The 19066-nt window shown below is 39.8% G+C and overlaps 1 protein-coding gene and 1 long non-coding RNA gene across 3 annotated transcripts in view; one reads left to right on the forward strand and one right to left on the reverse strand.

Moving 5' to 3' along the window:
* LOC135969405 (uncharacterized) overlaps positions 1-19066 on the forward strand; it is a 36784-nt gene continuing 17718 nt past the window's right edge. The window contains exon 1 of the long non-coding RNA XR_010584649.2: positions 1-36. This is a non-coding gene — a long non-coding RNA (uncharacterized lncRNA). The remainder of the gene's footprint in view (positions 37-19066) is intronic.
* GTF2E1 (general transcription factor IIE subunit 1) overlaps positions 15850-19066 on the reverse strand; it is a 37074-nt gene continuing 33857 nt past the window's right edge. For both annotated transcript variants that reach the window (XM_005548042.4, XM_005548041.4), the window contains exon 5: positions 15850-17928. In XM_005548042.4, coding sequence (XP_005548099.3) covers positions 17501-17928 — 428 coding nt within the window. In that variant the 3' untranslated portion in view covers positions 15850-17500. The remainder of the gene's footprint in view (positions 17929-19066) is intronic.

Consider the following 19066-nt stretch of genomic DNA (forward strand, 5'->3'; position numbering starts at 1 on the left):
GGCTCTTGGAGTGTCAACTGCTACAGCCTCCTCTTGGTAAGCTTCCTTATGCATTATGTATTTATAAATATTTATGTAAGGGAGAGGGGTGGGGGGAGGAAGGAAAAGAAGGAAAGAGGGAAGGAAAGAAAGAATGAAGGAAGCAGGCTCAAGGATACAACAGCAACTGGCCTTTGAGAAGTAGGAAGTAATGTTTTGTTCTGAGAGTTTATCTATACAATCGGTCTGTAATGGATCTGATCAGAATATGCAAAGTCATCTTAAAGTGGTAGAATAGATTCTTAACCAAATAAGACTTTTATATCAGTGGTTCCCCAACCTGGCTGATGATCAGAGTCACTTGGAATGCCTGTAAACATTCAGATTCCTAGACCCCTCCACAGACCTAATTATTAGAATTTCCAATAGAGCTATACAAGCCCATTATTTCTTTACATGTACCCCAGGTACTTTTGTGGCAACCAGCTTCTTTCTGGTCAGCAGACTGGCTTTGGGAACCACAGTTGCACTGCAAGAAGTCTCAAAAGGATTAATATATATAAAGAGCAATGTGTTGGTCAACAGAGAGAATGTGGGGAAAAGGGCACACATGGTACAACGGCTCCTGTGTGCATGGTTCAGGAATGGGGGCTTCCGCCAAAGTGCCTGAAACATCTAGATCATCTGGAGCAGACTCCTGTTGAGGAGACAGAGGCTCCAGTTGAGCAGAGTCCTATGTTATCAAACACTGAATAATGTAACTCCCTTTGTCAAAGTTCCTTATTCATTGAGCAACTGTCAGATGATCTCTCTTCCCATGCAACTGGCCTATAGGGAGAAAAGGGGCAGATCAGGCCAAATGTTTCCCACTGTAAATTAATCAACTGGCATTCTGGTTATATACCAGTCTTGTGGATTAGTATGAGTCAGCATCTCTGAGTCTGATCAACTCAGAGGCTCTGCCAAGATCCAGTTTCTGGTGCTGCAAAGCTGAGGGTCCAACCCTGGACCTCAGTGTATTCATCGGATTAAATGTGTCCCAGGAAGTCAGCCAGTAAGCCTCTCCTGGAGAAAGGTGGTGAGAAGGAACCCATTTCCCAGGGAAACACAGTATGGAAGACCTTTTTGATGCTGGTGTTCTTTATTGGGTGCATGAACTGGGGTGAGGTTCTTATAAGAACAGTTCTTTAAAAAGCCTTTTCTGTTCTCAAAGGGTTTTCACATATATTAGCTCATTTGATATTCACAACAATCCTGGGAGGTAGGTCAATATTATTATTATTATTTCAGAGATGAGGAATCTGAGCATATAGTCACTTACCTAAGATCCAAAGTAAATGACACAAGTAGGACGAGAATCCAGGTCTTTTGACTCTTAGACATTATTCTTTTCACTTACCTTCTCATTTAACAAAGTAAATACCATAAGCAGACCCATAAAGGAGCAATAGAAACACCTGAATGGGATAGCATGGGACTGTGTTTGCATGTATTTGTGTTGGGGGCGGGGCTGGGCTAAGGCTACAGATACGGAAGGCAAGTTGACAGCCCAGCAGAAGAGAAATCAGACAGTGGTGGTAATAAGAAAACACACTCAATTTTTTCTTAGTTTAGAAAAATGAAAGTCTGATTCAATTTAATTCAACAAATTATTTACTGAGCACCTATTGTGTGCAAGGCCTTGTGTACTAAGTGCTACCAATTGAAGCAAAGTTTAGAAAAGAACATTTTGAAACATGTATTTCGGTGTGAAGAGTGACCCCAAAATCATTTTCCTTCTTTAATCACAGCATCAAAAAATGCAACCCAAAACCAGGGTATTTAAGGGAAAATGGGAAAGGGGAGAAGTTGATTGTAACTAGAATTCTGGCAGCCAAGACCATTTGGAAATTTGGGCTTGATGACATCTCATTAAGGATGGATGTTTGTCCAAAATTTTGCTGGGCAAATATAAAAGGATGCAGCTTCCTCAACATTTTTCCATCTTTGTATTTTTGTCTTTAAGTCCTTAGTGACTTCACTGGTGACAGTTTTCAAAATAAGTCCTGTTTTTTTGTGTGTGTGTCTTTTAAACATTTTTTTACAATGGCACGAAAACAAAATCTAGACTCCAGTGGCCCAGGATTTGTGAAAAGGGCAGGTCCCAGAGCTCCTCTTTCTCCTACTCTAACAAGGGCTTCAGCGTGATCTACAGCTGGGATGCGGGGTTCCAGCCGGACCTCTGTTAACGAGCCCACAAACAATGCCCTACAGCTTTCTCCAGTTTTTGCGTTTTGCTAACTGGTTGATCATGTTTTGTCTTTATAAATCTGTACATTGTAGTGTGAGCACTACCAGGGTAGCAAAAGGAGGGAGAGCTAGCTGCCTGTTCCCCACCCGATGGGTTCATGTCTGGCTGGATCAGCCTCCCACCTCTGGCTGATTCATCAGGCTCAGTCTATTCAAACAGATGGAACTTCTACTTAGGTATTTTAATAGCATGTATTTAAGATATCCTATTGAGAATCTGATCTGACAGAGGTTTGATGAAGTGTTAATGTGCTGAGAAACCAGGCTCACTAGGCACATAACTTCTTTCCCCAAACCAGACAATTTGAATCAATTTAGTCAGTACTTAACTGAGGGCCTACTGTACATCAGTATGTGTCTAGCATTGAGTTAAGAAAGCCAGGAAAGAAGCAGAATGCTTGGCACAAAAGCCCTTGGAAGCTTCTGCTCTCTTTGGGGAGAAACAGTACATGGATGGATGCATTTGCAAGTTTACAAACATCATTAACTACTGTGTGCAAGGGGTTTGAGTATATAGTCAGAGTAGTGGCCACAATACCTCTTTTATATCAAGTCTACCTCAAGCAATTCAAAGGCAAATGGCTTTCTATTGTCTATTGTGATTAGAAAAATGAAATAAAAGGTCTAACATTGAGCACTTCAGTTGGATATACTGCATGCTCTTCAATGCACCAAGTTCTTTTTGACACCATGCTATTTATTGCTTCTGTTATTGCCCTGATTTTAGGTGATATCCACTCCCCCAATCTGCTGTACTATTCAATTCTGATCCTTCTTTTTTGATCAAATTTGACCTTTTCCAAAAAGTTTTTGCTCCCAACCTTCAGGCAATCATGATAATAACAATATCTTTCTTTCATAGCCTTTACTACTAGTACCATGCCCTTTGGATCTTCAATTTAGTAACAGTACATGCTGTCTTGTATTGGTCTTGAATCATCCAGGTTTCTAACACTTGACTATACAACAATACTGTAAGCCCTTTAAGGATGAAGGTCAACTTATATTTGTTCAGTTAATATTTGCTCAGTACCGGCTTTGTACTATATCATAATTGCAGTGAAAACAAATATGTACAAATAAGAAAAGATTCTTACAAGTAGGGCACGGTGGCTCACGCTTGTAATCCCAACACCTGGGAGGCCAAGGTGGGAGGACTGCTTGAGGCCAGGAGTTTGAGACCAGCCCTAGCAACACCTTATCTCTACAAAAACTACAAATTTAAAAATACATATATCTTGCTCTCAAGGAGCTCACACATTTTGCTACTCTGAAATGGAATGATAATCTCCTTCTGAAAAGCACTCGTATAGTGTCAGCTACACAGTAAGTCTTCTCTAAACAAATGCCATTATTAGTTATTATTTCTTTTAGACTGAATGGAAGAGTGGGAAGTGGAAATAAGAACTGAGAAAGAAGTTGCAACTGTTAAGATGCTTTTGGAGGCAGGTAACAGAAAACTCAAAAGACTTAAACAGTAAAGGAAATTTATTGGTTTTCCTAAATGAAAAAGTCCAGAAGTAGAGTAATGATTGATTATGATTCAATGAGGGCTTTGGCTTCATTTCTCTGTGATTCTTTTAGTACTGCTCTCCCCCTGCATTGGCTTTATCCTCAGGCAGGTAGCAAGATGACTACAATAATTCCAGGCTTCACGTTTACACACAACATCCAGAGAAAGAGAGGATTCATCTCTTCTGATGGCTTTCCTAAAAGTAACTTACTTCTTTCATCAAAGCCCCAGCAAATCTCCCTTCTCATGTCAGTGTACCAACTGAGTCACAAGCTTTTTTTCAACCTATTCCTTGGCTTAGGCTAGGTTCCTGACCCAGGTACAGGTTAGAGGACGTGATTACTATTTTGGTTAGGACTTAAACTGCAATGGCAGTCAACCCTCAAATCTCAGTGTCTATTTAATACAGCTAAAATTTTATTGCTCTCACTACATGCCAGTGTGTGTCAGCAGGGGGCGCTCTACCATTATAGTCACCCTAAGATGGAGGCTAATGGAGGCTTCACCTTGACACAGGCTTTAGCAACCATTGCAGCAGAGGGAAGGTGGTCTGGTGAATCACACGCTGGCTTTTAAAGGTGTTTGCCTAGAAGTGACATATATCATTCCTATTCGCATTTTACTGACCAAAGCAAGTCATATGGTCACTCCTAACTTCAACAAGCTGGGAAATAGAATTCTACTATGTCCCAAGGAGAACCAGAATATTTATGAACAGCCCCAATTACTACTGTAATTACCCTTGGCTCAATCAGGACCAACTGTGGATATGAGTGTAGAGTTAGCTTCTCTTAAAACACATGTACTTCCTTGGTAAGGGGATCCCTTAGTAAAAATCAGATATTATAAGGAAGGAAGCAATAGATGCTAAGTAGGCAAACAATAATGTTTATTATAGAAGTTCTATGAAGGCAAACTGGTTTCAGACATTAAATAGAGAAAGCAAGACAATGAACAGACTGGCAAAGGTTGAGAAGCAGCCACTATAGGAATGTAGCCAGCTGGAGATCTGCACAGCAGAAAGGGCCCAGATGAAAATAGGCAGCAAGGCCAATAGTGCATGCGTTAGTCTCTTTGCTGTTGCACTTCCCAGCCCAGGAATGGGATCATAAGTAGCAGATCAGGAAGAGTAGAAATGATGAATGATTTGACGGGCTTTGTGGGAGGTCTTGGGTTGTTGAAGGATGGAAGAAGTCAAGGGGTTCTCCAGTGGGCACTAGGACCCAAATCAAATTTGGGCAAAAGTCATATTTTTAAACTAGAATAAGTCCTTGAGAAGGAACCTGTAACAGAAACAAAGACTGTGGTAGATGGTACACAAAGATGAAATGTTATCCAAATAATGAAAAATGGAGGACAGCAATCTGAAAGATAGTGAAACAAAGGCCTTCTGTCCCACAGGGCCTTACAGGTGTTAAAAAAAGGTTTCCATGGGAGAAGGCAGTGTGTTTACATTAGAGCCATGTTTCTACCCAGGGGAGGCAACACACAATTTATAAAAGAAAGAACTCTAAGACCAGGTCCAATGGCTCAGGCCTATAATCCTAGCACTGTGGGAGGATTGCCTGAGGCCAGGAGTTCAAGGCCAACCTGGCCCCATCTCAAATAAACAAAAAAGAAACAGAGAGAGAAGGAAAAGAAAGGAAAGGAAAAGAAAAGAAGAGAAACTCTAGATCTGCAGTTAGGAAAATCAGGTTTGAGTCCCAGCAGTGACTACGAATAGCTTGAAGCTTGAAACGGGTAAATCAGCATAAACTTCTTTCAACTTGTTTCCTCAGCAGAAGAAAAGGGATAAAAATTCCTCCTCTATCTTCCTCAAAGCTTTATGTAAAGATCGAATTAGACAGGAAAGCCTCTTGATAGACTAAAAAGCCCTAGTGTATGTAGGAATTTTAATGCTGAAGTGAGTCAGTGGCAGGGGTTGAGAAGGTTAAGGATATGGGCAAGATGCTATCTCCAATTGAATAGGGCCCAGAGGGAACTGCAGAAGTGGAGATAACAGTAGGCTGACAGGCCTTGTCTTGGTCAGTTCTTTTAATTGCAAGGGATAAAAACCCATCTCAGATTGGCCCAAGAATAAAATAAAATGTATTGATTCACACAACAGGAAATCATTGTAAGGGTAAGAATGGCTACAAGCGTGGCAGAATTTAGGAGCTCAAGTGTCATGATTGGAAATCTGTCTCTCCCCACCTCTAGTCTCTGTCTTAGTAATCCTTATAGAAAAAAAGAGTGGCTTTTTTTTTTTTTTCCATTTCAACAAAAACCCTTAGGTAATGTGATTGTCCTGGAGCCCATATCCAGTCACTATGATGGGTGTCAATCCCAGCTGAATCACATGGATGGAGAGTGGGGAAGGAATAAAAACTGCAGGGAAGCACATGAAAACCACTCATGCTCACCATTGGAAGTAGGTTTAAGAGGCTTGTTCCAGAAGTGATGACTGCGGAGAAGAGGATGCAGGACAGAGGAGGGAAGAAAATCAAGGGAGGATCCAAGGCGTAGCCTAGGGAGAGTATCACTCAAGGAGAAAGGCAAGTTTAGAAAGGGACTTACCAAGTGCATTTTGGGGGATGGGGAGGTGGTGTGGAAAGACATCTGTGAGTCAAATAGGGGGAGGGCAGCAAGGACATAGTTAAGAATTTCCAAAGTGGCCCAAAATGCTTCTTGAGAACTAGTAGCTGAGGAGGGAGAAGCAGCCACTGTCACATTCTTTCAGTTCGTTCTCAGCTTGGGGAGTGTTTTGTTCCCAACTGTTGGTAGGGCAGGGGAGGGGGTGAGAGGGGTAAGAAGGCTGCAACAGTAGGAAGCAGCCAGATGCCTAAATGATGCTGGAAACATGGACACAGATGCCCATAACACTGTGATAATTTTATAGCTTAATGCGTCTCAGTGAAAAAAGCAGCAAAGAAATTATCACTAAATTTACCAGAAGTTACAGACTGTCAGAAATGTGAAATGTGACTGACATATACCACACGGTAGGTCCTCCCCACCCACACACTAAACATAAAGGCCCACCCTGTCTTGCCTTTTTTCCACCCTCCTACATACACATAATACCTGCACACAAGCACACAGCAGCAGGAAAAGATTCTCTTGGAACATTGTCAGAACCATTCTTTAGACCTCCCAGGTAGGTCACTACCCTGAAATTAAAAGCTGCCAGCCTCCAATTTTTGAAGCTGGTAGAATAGCGCTGATTAACGCTGACTCCATACTGCGTAAATACTGTGAGAGGCAATTTTGCTCTGGATCCATCCTCTGGATGCTAACAACTGCCATCACTACCACCCCTGATATTGCTACAGTTCCAAGTATGTTCAAACAGAAGGGCCTCACCTCCATGCTTAACCAAATGAAGCTATTAGCCCACCGCTGATCCTGTACTTGAAGGCTTGACTATGACAGAGAATTGTAGCATACAGGTCACAGTTCCAGATTAAGGCGCTAGAAGGCTAGGATGAATCCATCGTTTGACTAAGAGACTGAATCCCAGGAAAAATGTAAAGGGTGACTTAGAGAACCTAATTCCTTCCCGGGGGTGGAGGGTTGGGGCCTGGAATTCCTGAATTCTTACCTCATATGCATATTTCCTAGTAATCTCTCCTCTGTAGTTATTACCAGGAAATCTTCTCTGGTCACAGACCCTAGAGTTCTGGTATTCTGTGTTGACTCCCACATCCACAAGTCATCTTGTACTACTCCCCATTGGATAACAGTAATTATTGCAGATAGTACAGGAAGAAGTATTACTTTAAAATGAAATAGCACAGAAACATAGAACATATGACTCAACAGTTCCTAGGTACATACTCCCCAAAACTGAATACAGGTACTCAAACAAATACTTAACAAAAACATTCATAGGGGCACTATCCAAAATAGCCAAAATATGGAAACAACCTAAATTCATCAATAGCTGAATGGATAAACAAAATTGTGGTATATACATATAATGGGATACCCACTCAGCCATAAAAAGGAACAAAATACTGATACATGTTGCAACATGTAAAAACCTCAAAAACATGTTAAGTGAAAAAGCCAGACATAAAAGATCACATACCATATGATCCCATTTATATGGAATATTCATAATAAGTAAATCCACAGAGACAGAAAGAAGACTGGTGGTTGCCAAGGGTTTGGGGGAAGGGAGAATGAGGAGTAAATGTTTTACAGATACTGGGTTTTCTTTTGTAGTGATGAAAGTGGTTTGCAACGGAATAGAGGTGGGGGTTACACAATACCATGAATATACTAATTGCCACTGAATCGTTCACTTTAAAATGGTTAATTTTACGTTAAGTTAATTTCACCACACACACAAAAAAGTGGGGGAATACTGACTCAGCTGGCATACACATTTATCCCCCAATACCCTCCTTTCCTTCTACCTGAAGGTGAAGATGGATCAGGCATTATGAAGCAACAAGCATTTGCCAAAGCAGGCTAAGCATAAAGATAAAAGCAAACTGGGTCTTTGATATCATGAAGGCAACCACAGAACCACCATTTTTTATGAAAAAAATAAAACTCCTAGATTTAAAAACAAAACAAACAGCGCAATCTTTGTTCTTTACAAATGTCCTCTTTAAAGAGTGATCTTAAGGTAGACTAAGTGAACAAATTAATGCGCAAGTCTTGGTATTTTTGGTTAAGTGGCTTCACCAGGTGCTGAGAAAATGCCCTTTGCTACACAGATCAGCACTTACTATCTGTAAGCATTCCAAACAGGAAGTTCTGGACAAAAAAATTAATACAAAATAGCATCACAGATATGAGGTATAGAAATAACGACATAAATGGAAAATAGAAGCCCTTTATATAAGGTCCATAGTTTACTCATGGCCTGAAGAAGTTGCCACTTAATTGTTTATTCATTCAACAAATAGTTATTAATGATTATGTGCCAGGCATTGAGCCAGAATACTACAGGGAGCAAGCAAGATAAAGCTTCTGCTGTCATGGAGTGTACATTCTAGTGGGGCGGGGGAGGATAGATAATAAACACATGAGCAATTTAACATACAATATCTATTAATACATGCATCTAGATCAACACATTGGGCTTCCAACTCTCCTCTGATTTAGGACTGGCTCTTAGCTCCTCCATCTCTGGCATAGCTTCACAGGGTGCTCAGGTTCCTCAGTGACCCAAAAGTCAGCAGCTTTGTTAATATCACACCATTGGTCTCAGTAATTAAAAATTTCAGTTCCTTATCACCATTACTACAGTTTCCTTCCATTCTATTCTACTTCAAGAAAAAAGCAACAAACAAAACACATTACCCCAACCACCCCAACCTACCTCCTCAGTGGGAAAAAAATAAACCAGAAACAAAATCCATTCATTCCCAAGAACAAAGAGCCTACAAACAAAGTAAAACCTACCTTTCAGGTAGAGGGTAGGGGAGGAGAGGAGGGTGGGCACAGGATTCAGGTAAAAAACCTGTATGTGAGGAAAAATGCAAGTATTTGAACACCACAGCCCTAGACAAAGTACTCACTTAATTCCCTTTTCTAAAAACATTAAAGCTAATGGGTACTAACGCCTCTAAACTATATGCCCTAGAAGCTATATCCTAGCATCCCCTACTGATGGTCCTGGAGACATAGCCCTAGGTAACATGTTCCACAAATGAACATAATTAACTGACTTGCCATTCAAGCAGGAACAAGATGATGAGCCCTGGTGGAGAAATGCTATGTTCTCCCTAGTGCCAATTCTGTCCATCTATCCATTCAACATTTATTGAGACCCTACTATGTGCCAGAATTAATTCTATATGCCCCCAAGGAGCTTAGTCTTTTGAGGGGTTGATAGACATAAACAATCAAATAAGAAATAAACAAGTTCATTTCAAATAATTTTTCTATGAAGAAAATAAAATATATGATAGTGAATGGAAGAGATTCCTTTAGAGAAAGAAGACTGACTTCTGTGAGGTGGTGCTGAAGCTGAGAATGAAATAACAGGGACAAGAGTGAAGTATACCGCTAGGGCAAAGATCTAAGGCAGGAAAAAGGCTGGCACATTTGAGAAACACAGAGAATGTCAATATGGTTAGAGAGTAGACTAGCAGATGTAGCCAGCCAGGGGCCAGACCATGTAAAGCCTACTAAATAGAGTAAGTTTGGATGTTATTCTAAGAAAAATCAATTAAGGGTTTTAAGGGGAGTGAGATAATCTAATTTACATTTAAAAGATCCCTTTGTGTGTGGGAATTGGTTAAAATGCATGTATGTGTGAGAGGGGGATAAGCAAGGAAGCAGTGAGGCCAGCTGGGAGGTTGCTGTAGTAGTCAAGGTGAGAGTTCACATGGCTGGGAGTAGGGTGGAGGTGGTGGGAGCAATGAAGTCAGATTTAGAGTATAGTTTCAATTTATTAGCAAGCCCTGTCACCTCTACTTTCAAAATCAGATAATATTTTGAGTCTAACAGGACTTGCTGGTAAGTTGGATGTGGGATAAAAAAAAGAAAGGATAGTCAAATATTGAGACTTTTGGCTTGAGCTTGTAGGTAAAATGGTGGTGACATTTACTGAGTCTGGAACAGGAGGAAAACCTGCTTCTCCTGTATTTGTTATGGCGTTAATGGAATAACTAACCAGCTCGACACCTGAGAATCATCCAAGACACTGCCCTATCCAAACAGTCACCAAATCTCATTAATTTTACCTCCCCAGAGTTTCTTAAATTTGTCCCCACTTTCTCATCCCCATTGACTTGCTCAGGTCTTTTGATTAAATTACTTACCAAGACTATTGAAATGGCCTTAATAATCTCTAGGTTTAAACTCCAATCCAGTATAAATACTACAAATTACTCCTCTGTTTAAAATTATCCAGCAATCTTTTTGAAGAGCAATTTAGCAGTATATATCAGAGTTTAAAATAGACATGCCCTTTGTTTGGTTATTTCTTTTTTATGATTCTATTCTGTAGAAATACTCGAAGAAAATGAAAATGAGTAATTGATTACAGCATGTAATAGTGAAAAACTGGACACTATCTAAATGCCCGTCAATAAAGGAATTTTTACATAAACCATTATACAACTATAAAATTCTATTTTATTTTTTAAAATGAAGATCTAAATATACTGAATGGAAAGCTCTCCAAGATATTTCAAAATCAAATGGCAATGTGTATAATATGATTCCATTTGTGTAAACAGCACTGTAGTATGTATGTGTGGCTTCTAAAGGCCTAGAAAAGGTCTGGGAGGATACACATTAAACTATCAACAATGATTACCTCAGTCTAGTAAGACAGCGGTGGGCTGGGGAGTTTTCATTTTTTACTATATACATTTCCTATTGAATGAATTTTTAAATAATTAAAACATTAACAACAAAAAACTGTACAACCATCCTGTATGCCTCAACGATTGAAGGGATTTTCAGACCTGGCACCAGCCTTCTTTCCAGACTAATTTCTCAGACTTATTTACATTAGGTAGGAGATTATGCACTTCTGCATTATGGGAAACGTGGGTTGACTGTCGAAACTGGATTGTGTACTAGGCCTACCTGCTCTGCAACTAGAATAGGAAAGGCCACCTCTGATACTTAGAAGGTCATGAAGCTCTTTCTGAAGAGAAGCTAAGGTACTTGTTCCTGCCCCGAGGACATGTCAAAATAGGTTCATTCCTTTAGCTCTTCAAAGGAAGAAGTAAAATTTCATAACTCTTTCCCCTTCCCAACCCATTTTGGCATTAGATGTTTTAAAAGTACCTGTACTTATCTTGTTCACTGCGTATTTTGCTTCTTCTGTAGCAGAAAGAACCAACAGAATTGACAGTAAATTTATTATAGTGCCAGTTCCTTTCTGGAAATCTTCCTCATTTTTAGATATTAAAAAAAATCAAGTGATAGCTCAGCTCTGTTAGAGATGACATAAAGTAGCTTTAGTGGAAACAAAACAAAGGTGAAATTATACCAATTTCTAAATTCTAAGGATTTTTATATTTGTTTTTTGATTGTTATTTTCTACTTTTAAACTCAAGAATAAAGAGAATAAGAAAGTGCATATGTAAGTCTTTCAATTGTGGTCCAGCCATCAAGCCAACTGCTAGAAAATAAAATGAACTGTTCTTCCCAAACTTGTTTCCACTCAGTGTCCAGTTGTCTCAGGTAATACCAACAAGTTATGAAATGAATCAATTATTTCTCCCTCACGCATTCAGATGACTAGAAATGAAGTAACTTGGCAAGATGAGGAAGGAGAAACCAAATTAACTCATGCTTTTGCTGTGATTTGCTACAACCTCAATCCTAAACCTGCCACCTATATTAATCCCTTAATTAAAATATCCTTCACCTGGTTTGAATTATTTTCGCATATGAGAAGACCAAAAAAGAGCCCAAATAGCCAAAGCAATCCTAAGCAAAAAGAACAAAGCCAGAGGCATCACACTACGCGACTTCAAACTATACTGCAACGCTACAGTAACCAAAATAGCATGGTACTGGTATAAAAACAGACACATAGACCAATGGAACAGAAAACAGGAAACCCAGAAATAAAGTCACACACCGACAATCATCCAATCTTTGTGACAAAGTCAACAAAAACAGGCAATGGGGAAAGGACTCCCTATTCAATATAGTGGTGCTAGGATAACTGGCTAGCCATATGCAGAAGACTGAAACTGGACCCCTTCCTTTCATCACATACAAAAATCAACTGAAGATGAATGAAAGACTTAAATATAAAACGTAAAACTACAAAAACTCTAGAAGAAAACCTAGTTAATACCATTCTGGACATAGGCCCAGGCAAAAATTTTACAATGAAGATGTCAAAAACAAATGCATTGTTCAAGGGGGAGGGATAGCATTAGGAGATATACCTAATGTAAATGACGAGTTAATGGGTGTAGCACACCAACATGGCACATGTATACATATGTAACAAACCTGCACATTGTGCACATGTACCCTAGAACCTAAAAGTATAATAATAAAAAAAAAATTGCAATAAAAACAAAAACTGACAAATGGGACCCAATTAAACTTAAGAACTTCTACACAGCAAATGAAACTATCAACAGAGTAAACAACCTACAGAATAGAGAAAATATTTGCAAACTATGCATTCAACAAAGGTCTAATATCCAGAATCGATAAGGAACTTAAATCAACAAGCAAAAAATGAACAATTCCATTTAAAAAATGGGCAAAAAAAATAGACATTACTCAAAAGAAAACATACACGTGGCCAACAAGCATATACAAAAATGTTCAGTATCACTAATCATTAGAGAAATGTAAATCAAAACCACAATGAGACAACATCTCACACTAGTCAGAATGGCTATTATTAAAAAGTCAAAAAGAGCAGATGCTGGCAAGGTTGCAGAGAAAAGGGAAGGCTTATACATTGCTGGTGGGAATGTAAACTAGTTCAGCCACTGTGGAATGCAGTCTGGAAATTTCTCAAAGAGCTTAAAACAGAGCTATTGGGCTGGGCATGGTGGCTCACACCTGTAATCCCAGCACACTTTGGGAGGCCGAGGCAGGCAGATCACCTGAGGTCAGAGACCAGCCAGGCCAACAAGGTGAAACCTTGTCTCTACTAAAAATACAGAAATTGGCCAGGCATGGTGGCTCACACCTGTAATCCCAGCACTTTGGGAGGCCAAGGCGGGTGGATCACCTGCAGTCAGTTCGAGACCAGCCTGGCCAACATGGTGAAACCCCTTCTCTACTAAAAATATAAAAATTAGCTGGGCGTAGTGGTGCACACTTGTAATCCCAGCTACTCAAGAGGCTGCGGCACACCAGCCAAGATCATGCCACTGCACTCCAGCCTGGGCAAGAGAGAGACTGTCTCAAAAAAAAAAACAAACAAAAAAAACACCCCAAATAGAGCTACCATTTAACTCAGCAATCCCATTACTGAGTATATTTATACCCAAGGAAATATAAGTCATTCTACCATAAAAACACATGCCCATCACTGGTGGACTGGATAAAGAAAATGTGGTACATACACACCACGGAACACTATGCAGCCATAAAAAAGAATGAGATCCTATCTTTTGCAGCAACATGGATGGAGCTGGAGGCCATTATCCCAGGTGAATTAATGCAAGAATCAAGACCAAACACCCCATGTTCTTACTTATAAGTGGGAACTAAACACTGAGTACACATGGACACAAAGAAGGGAACAACAGACACCAGGGCCTTCTTGAGAGTGGAGGGTGAGAGGAGGGTGACGACTGAAAAACTACTTATCAGATGCAGTGCTTATTACCTGGGTGGCAAAATAATCTGTGCACCAAACTCCATGACACGCAATTTACCTATATAAGAAACCTGCATGTCATATACCCCTGAGCCTAAAAGTTGGAAGAAATAATCACTCTGCATCCCACAAATATGTACAATTATCATATGTCAACTAAAAATAAAAGGAATACAGAAACAAAAATCCCTCTCTCATAGCCCTGCTGCTTTTGCTCTCTACTGTAAAAGCTTCAGGGAAGATCTGCTACACAAACTTATGTTGATGGTATTGGGGGGTCAAGGACAGGTGGTGTAGAGGAGAGATGGAAAAGCCAGGGAAGCAGAAACGTGAAGCCAGAGGATACAAGCTCCCTGCCTATACTCCCCTGTCCCCTACCACCTGCAAAAAACTGTCATCTCCCAAAAGAAATGATACTAGAAGAAGTAGTCCAACATGTTAGGATAAAAAGTTCTATTTAAATCTTAAAGGACAGTGGGAAAGCTGGGATACTTGTTCAGCTGACACTTGAGATACACGAATATAGTCAACCACATTCAGGGAAACCAAGCTCCTCCATCATCGCTTATGGGCTGTGTGTGGTGATGACTCTAGCTTTCCTGGGGTCAAGAGACACAGTGACTACATGTATCTACCAACCTTGGGTGTGAGCCTGCCCTTACTAGAGCTTCAGAGGCTAATCGGCAGGGCTGCCATTTTTGGTCCTTCTGTCACTGACTGTCTCTCCTCACCAGATTATTTTGCCACTCAAGAGATAAACCTATCTGATAAAGTAATATAAATTCTATTGAGTCTTATTAGATGTCACTGAATGGGGGATAGTTACCTATTAAATTGTATCTTCCCATTGATTTTGAGTAATTTAGAGATGTTTATCCAAAAAAATGATAAACTCTGGATTTTTTCATTTTACTTAACTGAGGGCCTACTCACCTAAAAATCCTAGCATTAACCTAAAAAGACCTTGCTTTTGACACTCTACTATTTCTTTCATTAAATGTGTTTGATTCTCTTTCAAAATAAAAATATCTTTCTCATAACAACATATTAAGATCACTGTAATTGTCATCCCTAATTCATATATATATTTATATATGTATACCTACCTCACAGATGTATTATAAAAGATTGAATGAGTTAACATATATAAAGCACTTAAAATAGTGTCTGGCACATAGTTCACTATATGTTAGCTACTTTCTCCTTCACACGCGCACACACACACACACACACACACGCAATACACACTCCCCTAGAAAAACTGAATCCAATATTTAACACATTATGGATATCTTTTCTCTCAATACATTCTTTTTGGGGGAGGGATGGCATCTCATTATGTTACCCAGGCTAGCCTTGAACTCCTGGCTTACACAATCCTCCTGCCTTGGTGTCCTGAGTACTTAGGACGAAATACAGATTTAGTGAGTGTATCTATCTTTTTATTCTATTTCAAATACTGCTGCAATGAATACCTTTATTCTTATCTCCATATTCGCTTGTGACATTTTTTCATAACACGAATTCTACATACACACGAACACACTCACAAAAAATAGTTTAAAAAATTAACTACATTTTAAAAATTAACATCTGATTACCATTTTATTTAAATTAACTTCTAGAACTATAAAAGTTTAAAAAACAATGTTTAAAGCTGAATAACATTGCTTCCTGGTCTTTTGGCTAAGATCAAGTGTAAAAGCTGAATACGTATACAAGGTACAAAGGTATCTTACTGCACAAAAAGTTTAGATCCCATATGATGCATCTATTATTTAAAATATGACTAATAAAAAAGTCTTTAACATTTTTTAATGGGAAGAATTTTCAGTTTAATATGCTCCAAGATGTTACAGGGCTTAAAATGAACAAATTTCAGTCAGTATAAAATAGATTTATTGTCAACATTCAGTCATTAATACAACCCAGGTAAATGAAACATCACTCCATACAAGGCTCATATATCCTTTACACGTGTACTATAAAATGATAAATACGTAAAAATTACAATGCAAGGAAAAATATTTTAAGATATACAATTGTTATAGACCCTTGTGTGAAAGTTCTTTAGAGTTCTGCCTTAGGGAAAATACCATGCTACATATCAGAACCCAAAATAAACTGTTTGTTGAGGTTACAATGCTCAATGGTATACTGGATGTACCCTAAAATACCATGTCTGACAAGAATCAAAAGAGAGACAGCCTTCAATGATGTTTAGAAAGAGGGAGAGTGACAGAGAAGAGTAATCAATTATTCTATGTTGATTTCTGCTGGAATGGCCTCATTAAACAATTTATAGCACTGACAAGAGGTCTGTACCCAAAGGGAACAAAACCAGGACCAGTCTCAGCTTTATATAAAGGATTTGCAAATCAGACTAACTGACACAGTTCTAAGGCACTGTTCGCAATGTTTGTCACTCTTCAACCCTTTACACAGACTTCTCGTCCAATGTCCGTGTTTTTCTAGTTTCTTCCTAAGGGTTTACCAATTACACTTTCTGCTTTCTATCATCCCAAACCTAAACCAAAAGACATTAAGCAATACAATTAAATCTAACAGTCTGGTCAGTTCTAAAGACACAAATTCTGGTTTAGACATTAATCATGAGACTCAAGTATATCTATCCCCCTTCCACACACACTTCCACCTCCCATTACATATTGACCTATCTCAATTTTGAGGAAATGCTCAAATTCTAAGCAACTTTCAGGATTTTTCCCCCCAATCAATGATTTGACTGTTGGCAAGCTGCTTTGGTGGGCAGCAGTATAAGAAGTTGTTTGGAATGCCTGGCTAGAACAGATAAAATGGATGTGATCAGTGAATTATTGTAACCTATTGTAGTAAACAGATGGATGGGAAAGATTTACCTTATGAACATCCCTCATTCATTTCAGAAGGGAGAAAATTATGTCTTAATAAGGCAAGAAAAAAATTAGGTAAGAAAATACAGCACTTTGGGAGGCTGAGGCAGGCAGATCATGAGGTCAGGAGATCGAGATCATCCTGGCTAACACGGTGAAACCCTGTCTCTACTAAAAATACAAAAAAGTAGCCAGGTGTGGTGGCGGGTGCCCGTAATCCCCGCTATTTGGGAGGCTGAGGCAGGAGAATCACTTGACCCCAGGAGGCAGAGGTTGCAGTGAGCCGAGATTGCACCATTGCACTCCAGCCTGGGAGACAAGAGTGAGACTTCGTCTCAAAAAGAAAAAGAAAAGAAAAGAAAATACAGTAAAATATTAGTACTGTAGTGACAGCAAGGAAGGGTAGGATTCCCAGCACCCCACCTTGCTGGGAAAGTTTCTGGCATAAAAGTCAAACTCTCTACCATCATTCTTTGCACAAGGATCACCATCAAGAGGGGCAGAAAGCCACTTAAATACTTTTCTTCAAAGATGAGACCTTTCTTTTTGAACTAAGCATTAGAGAAAGGAGAAAGAAGTAGGGAAATCTCACTCAAAGAGGTCCTCAAACATGCGTTGTCCCATGGCTATATATGCTTCCTTTTCTTCTGGTGTCATCTGGGCCACTAGCTCTGGCCGTTGGCTCACTTCACTGTAGGAGAACGGACGGCCAGCCACCATGACAATGGGGTCATCTGCTACTTCTTCAAACTCGTCATCTTCCTCTTCATCCTCTTCTCGTTTATGCGCAGCCACAGCTGCCGGACGGGGTGGAGAATCATCATCTGACTCACTGGTCTCGCTTTCCGAGTCACTGCCATTGGCAGTGGTCACTGGAGCGGCTGCCCCCACTGAACCAGCCATGGCAGAGGAAGTCTTTTTCTCATGAATGAGCAGTGCTCGCATGACCTCTTCATTATCATCAGGCCCAGTACGGCCTTCCTCACGCTCCTGAAATGCATACATATCTATGCCCCCTGGGGAGTAAAACTCAGAAAGTCAATAATCTTAAATATAAATGGCATTTCTTTATAACATATAGATAATATTTTAACATATATTTAAATGATACAATAAAATAACAGACTTCACTGGTTCTATTTTTGAGCTGCTATCCATAAAATATTCAAAATATTTCTTACAAACTGGAACTTAAGTAGTATAATGGTCAAGTACATCGGCTTTAACAGTATTATAGCATAGAGTTGAATCCTGGTTCTTCTATACACAAGCATCTTGGGCAAGTTATTTAATCTCTAAACTTCAATACCTTTTTCTGTAAAATGAGGTGATAAAAGCATCGACTTTCTAAGATTCTGGATAAAAACATAAACAATAATGTCTATGAAGAATCGACTCGACTACGGTAGCTGGCATAATAGAAAATCAAAACATGGCTTTTTTTTTTTTTTTTTTTTTTTTTTGAGACGGAGTCTGGCTCTGTCGCCCGGGCTGGAGTGCAGTGGCCGGATCTCAGCTCACTGCAAGCTCCGCCTCTCGGGTTCCCGCCATTCTCCTGCCTCAGCCTCCCGAGTAGCTGGGACCACAGGCACCCGCCACCTCGCCCGGCTAGTTTTTTGTATTTTTAGTAGAGACGGGGTTTCACCGTATTAGCCAGCATGGTCTCGATCTCCTGACCTCATGATCCGCCCGTCTCGGCCTCCCAAAGTGCTGGGATTACAGGCTTGAGCAACCGCGCCCGGCCTCAAAACATGGCTTTTTATCTCACTCAAGGTAAAAGCTTTGCAATGGCCTATAGGATACTACCTCATCTGGAATCCTTCCTGACCATCTACCTCTTATTTCTTTACCCTGCTCATTCTCGTCTAGTCACAGTAGCCTCCATGGTATTCCTTGTACATATCAGACACACTCCTACCTCAGGGCCTTTGCACTGCCTGTTCCCTCTGCCTGGAATATTTTTCCTTTAGGTACTCACACAGTTAACTCCCTTCCATCTTTCATGTCTTTATTCAAATGTTATCTTTTAAATGTATCCCATCCCTACATTCCCAATGCTCTATTTTTCCCCCATAGCACTTATTTCCTAACATAATGAATAACTTACATCTATTGTCTTTGTCATCCCCTTTCCAAGGGTGTAGGTTCCACCAC

This window comes from Macaca fascicularis, chromosome 2 (assembly GCF_037993035.2).
Source record: "Macaca fascicularis isolate 582-1 chromosome 2, T2T-MFA8v1.1".
NCBI lineage: Eukaryota > Metazoa > Chordata > Mammalia > Primates > Cercopithecidae > Macaca > Macaca fascicularis.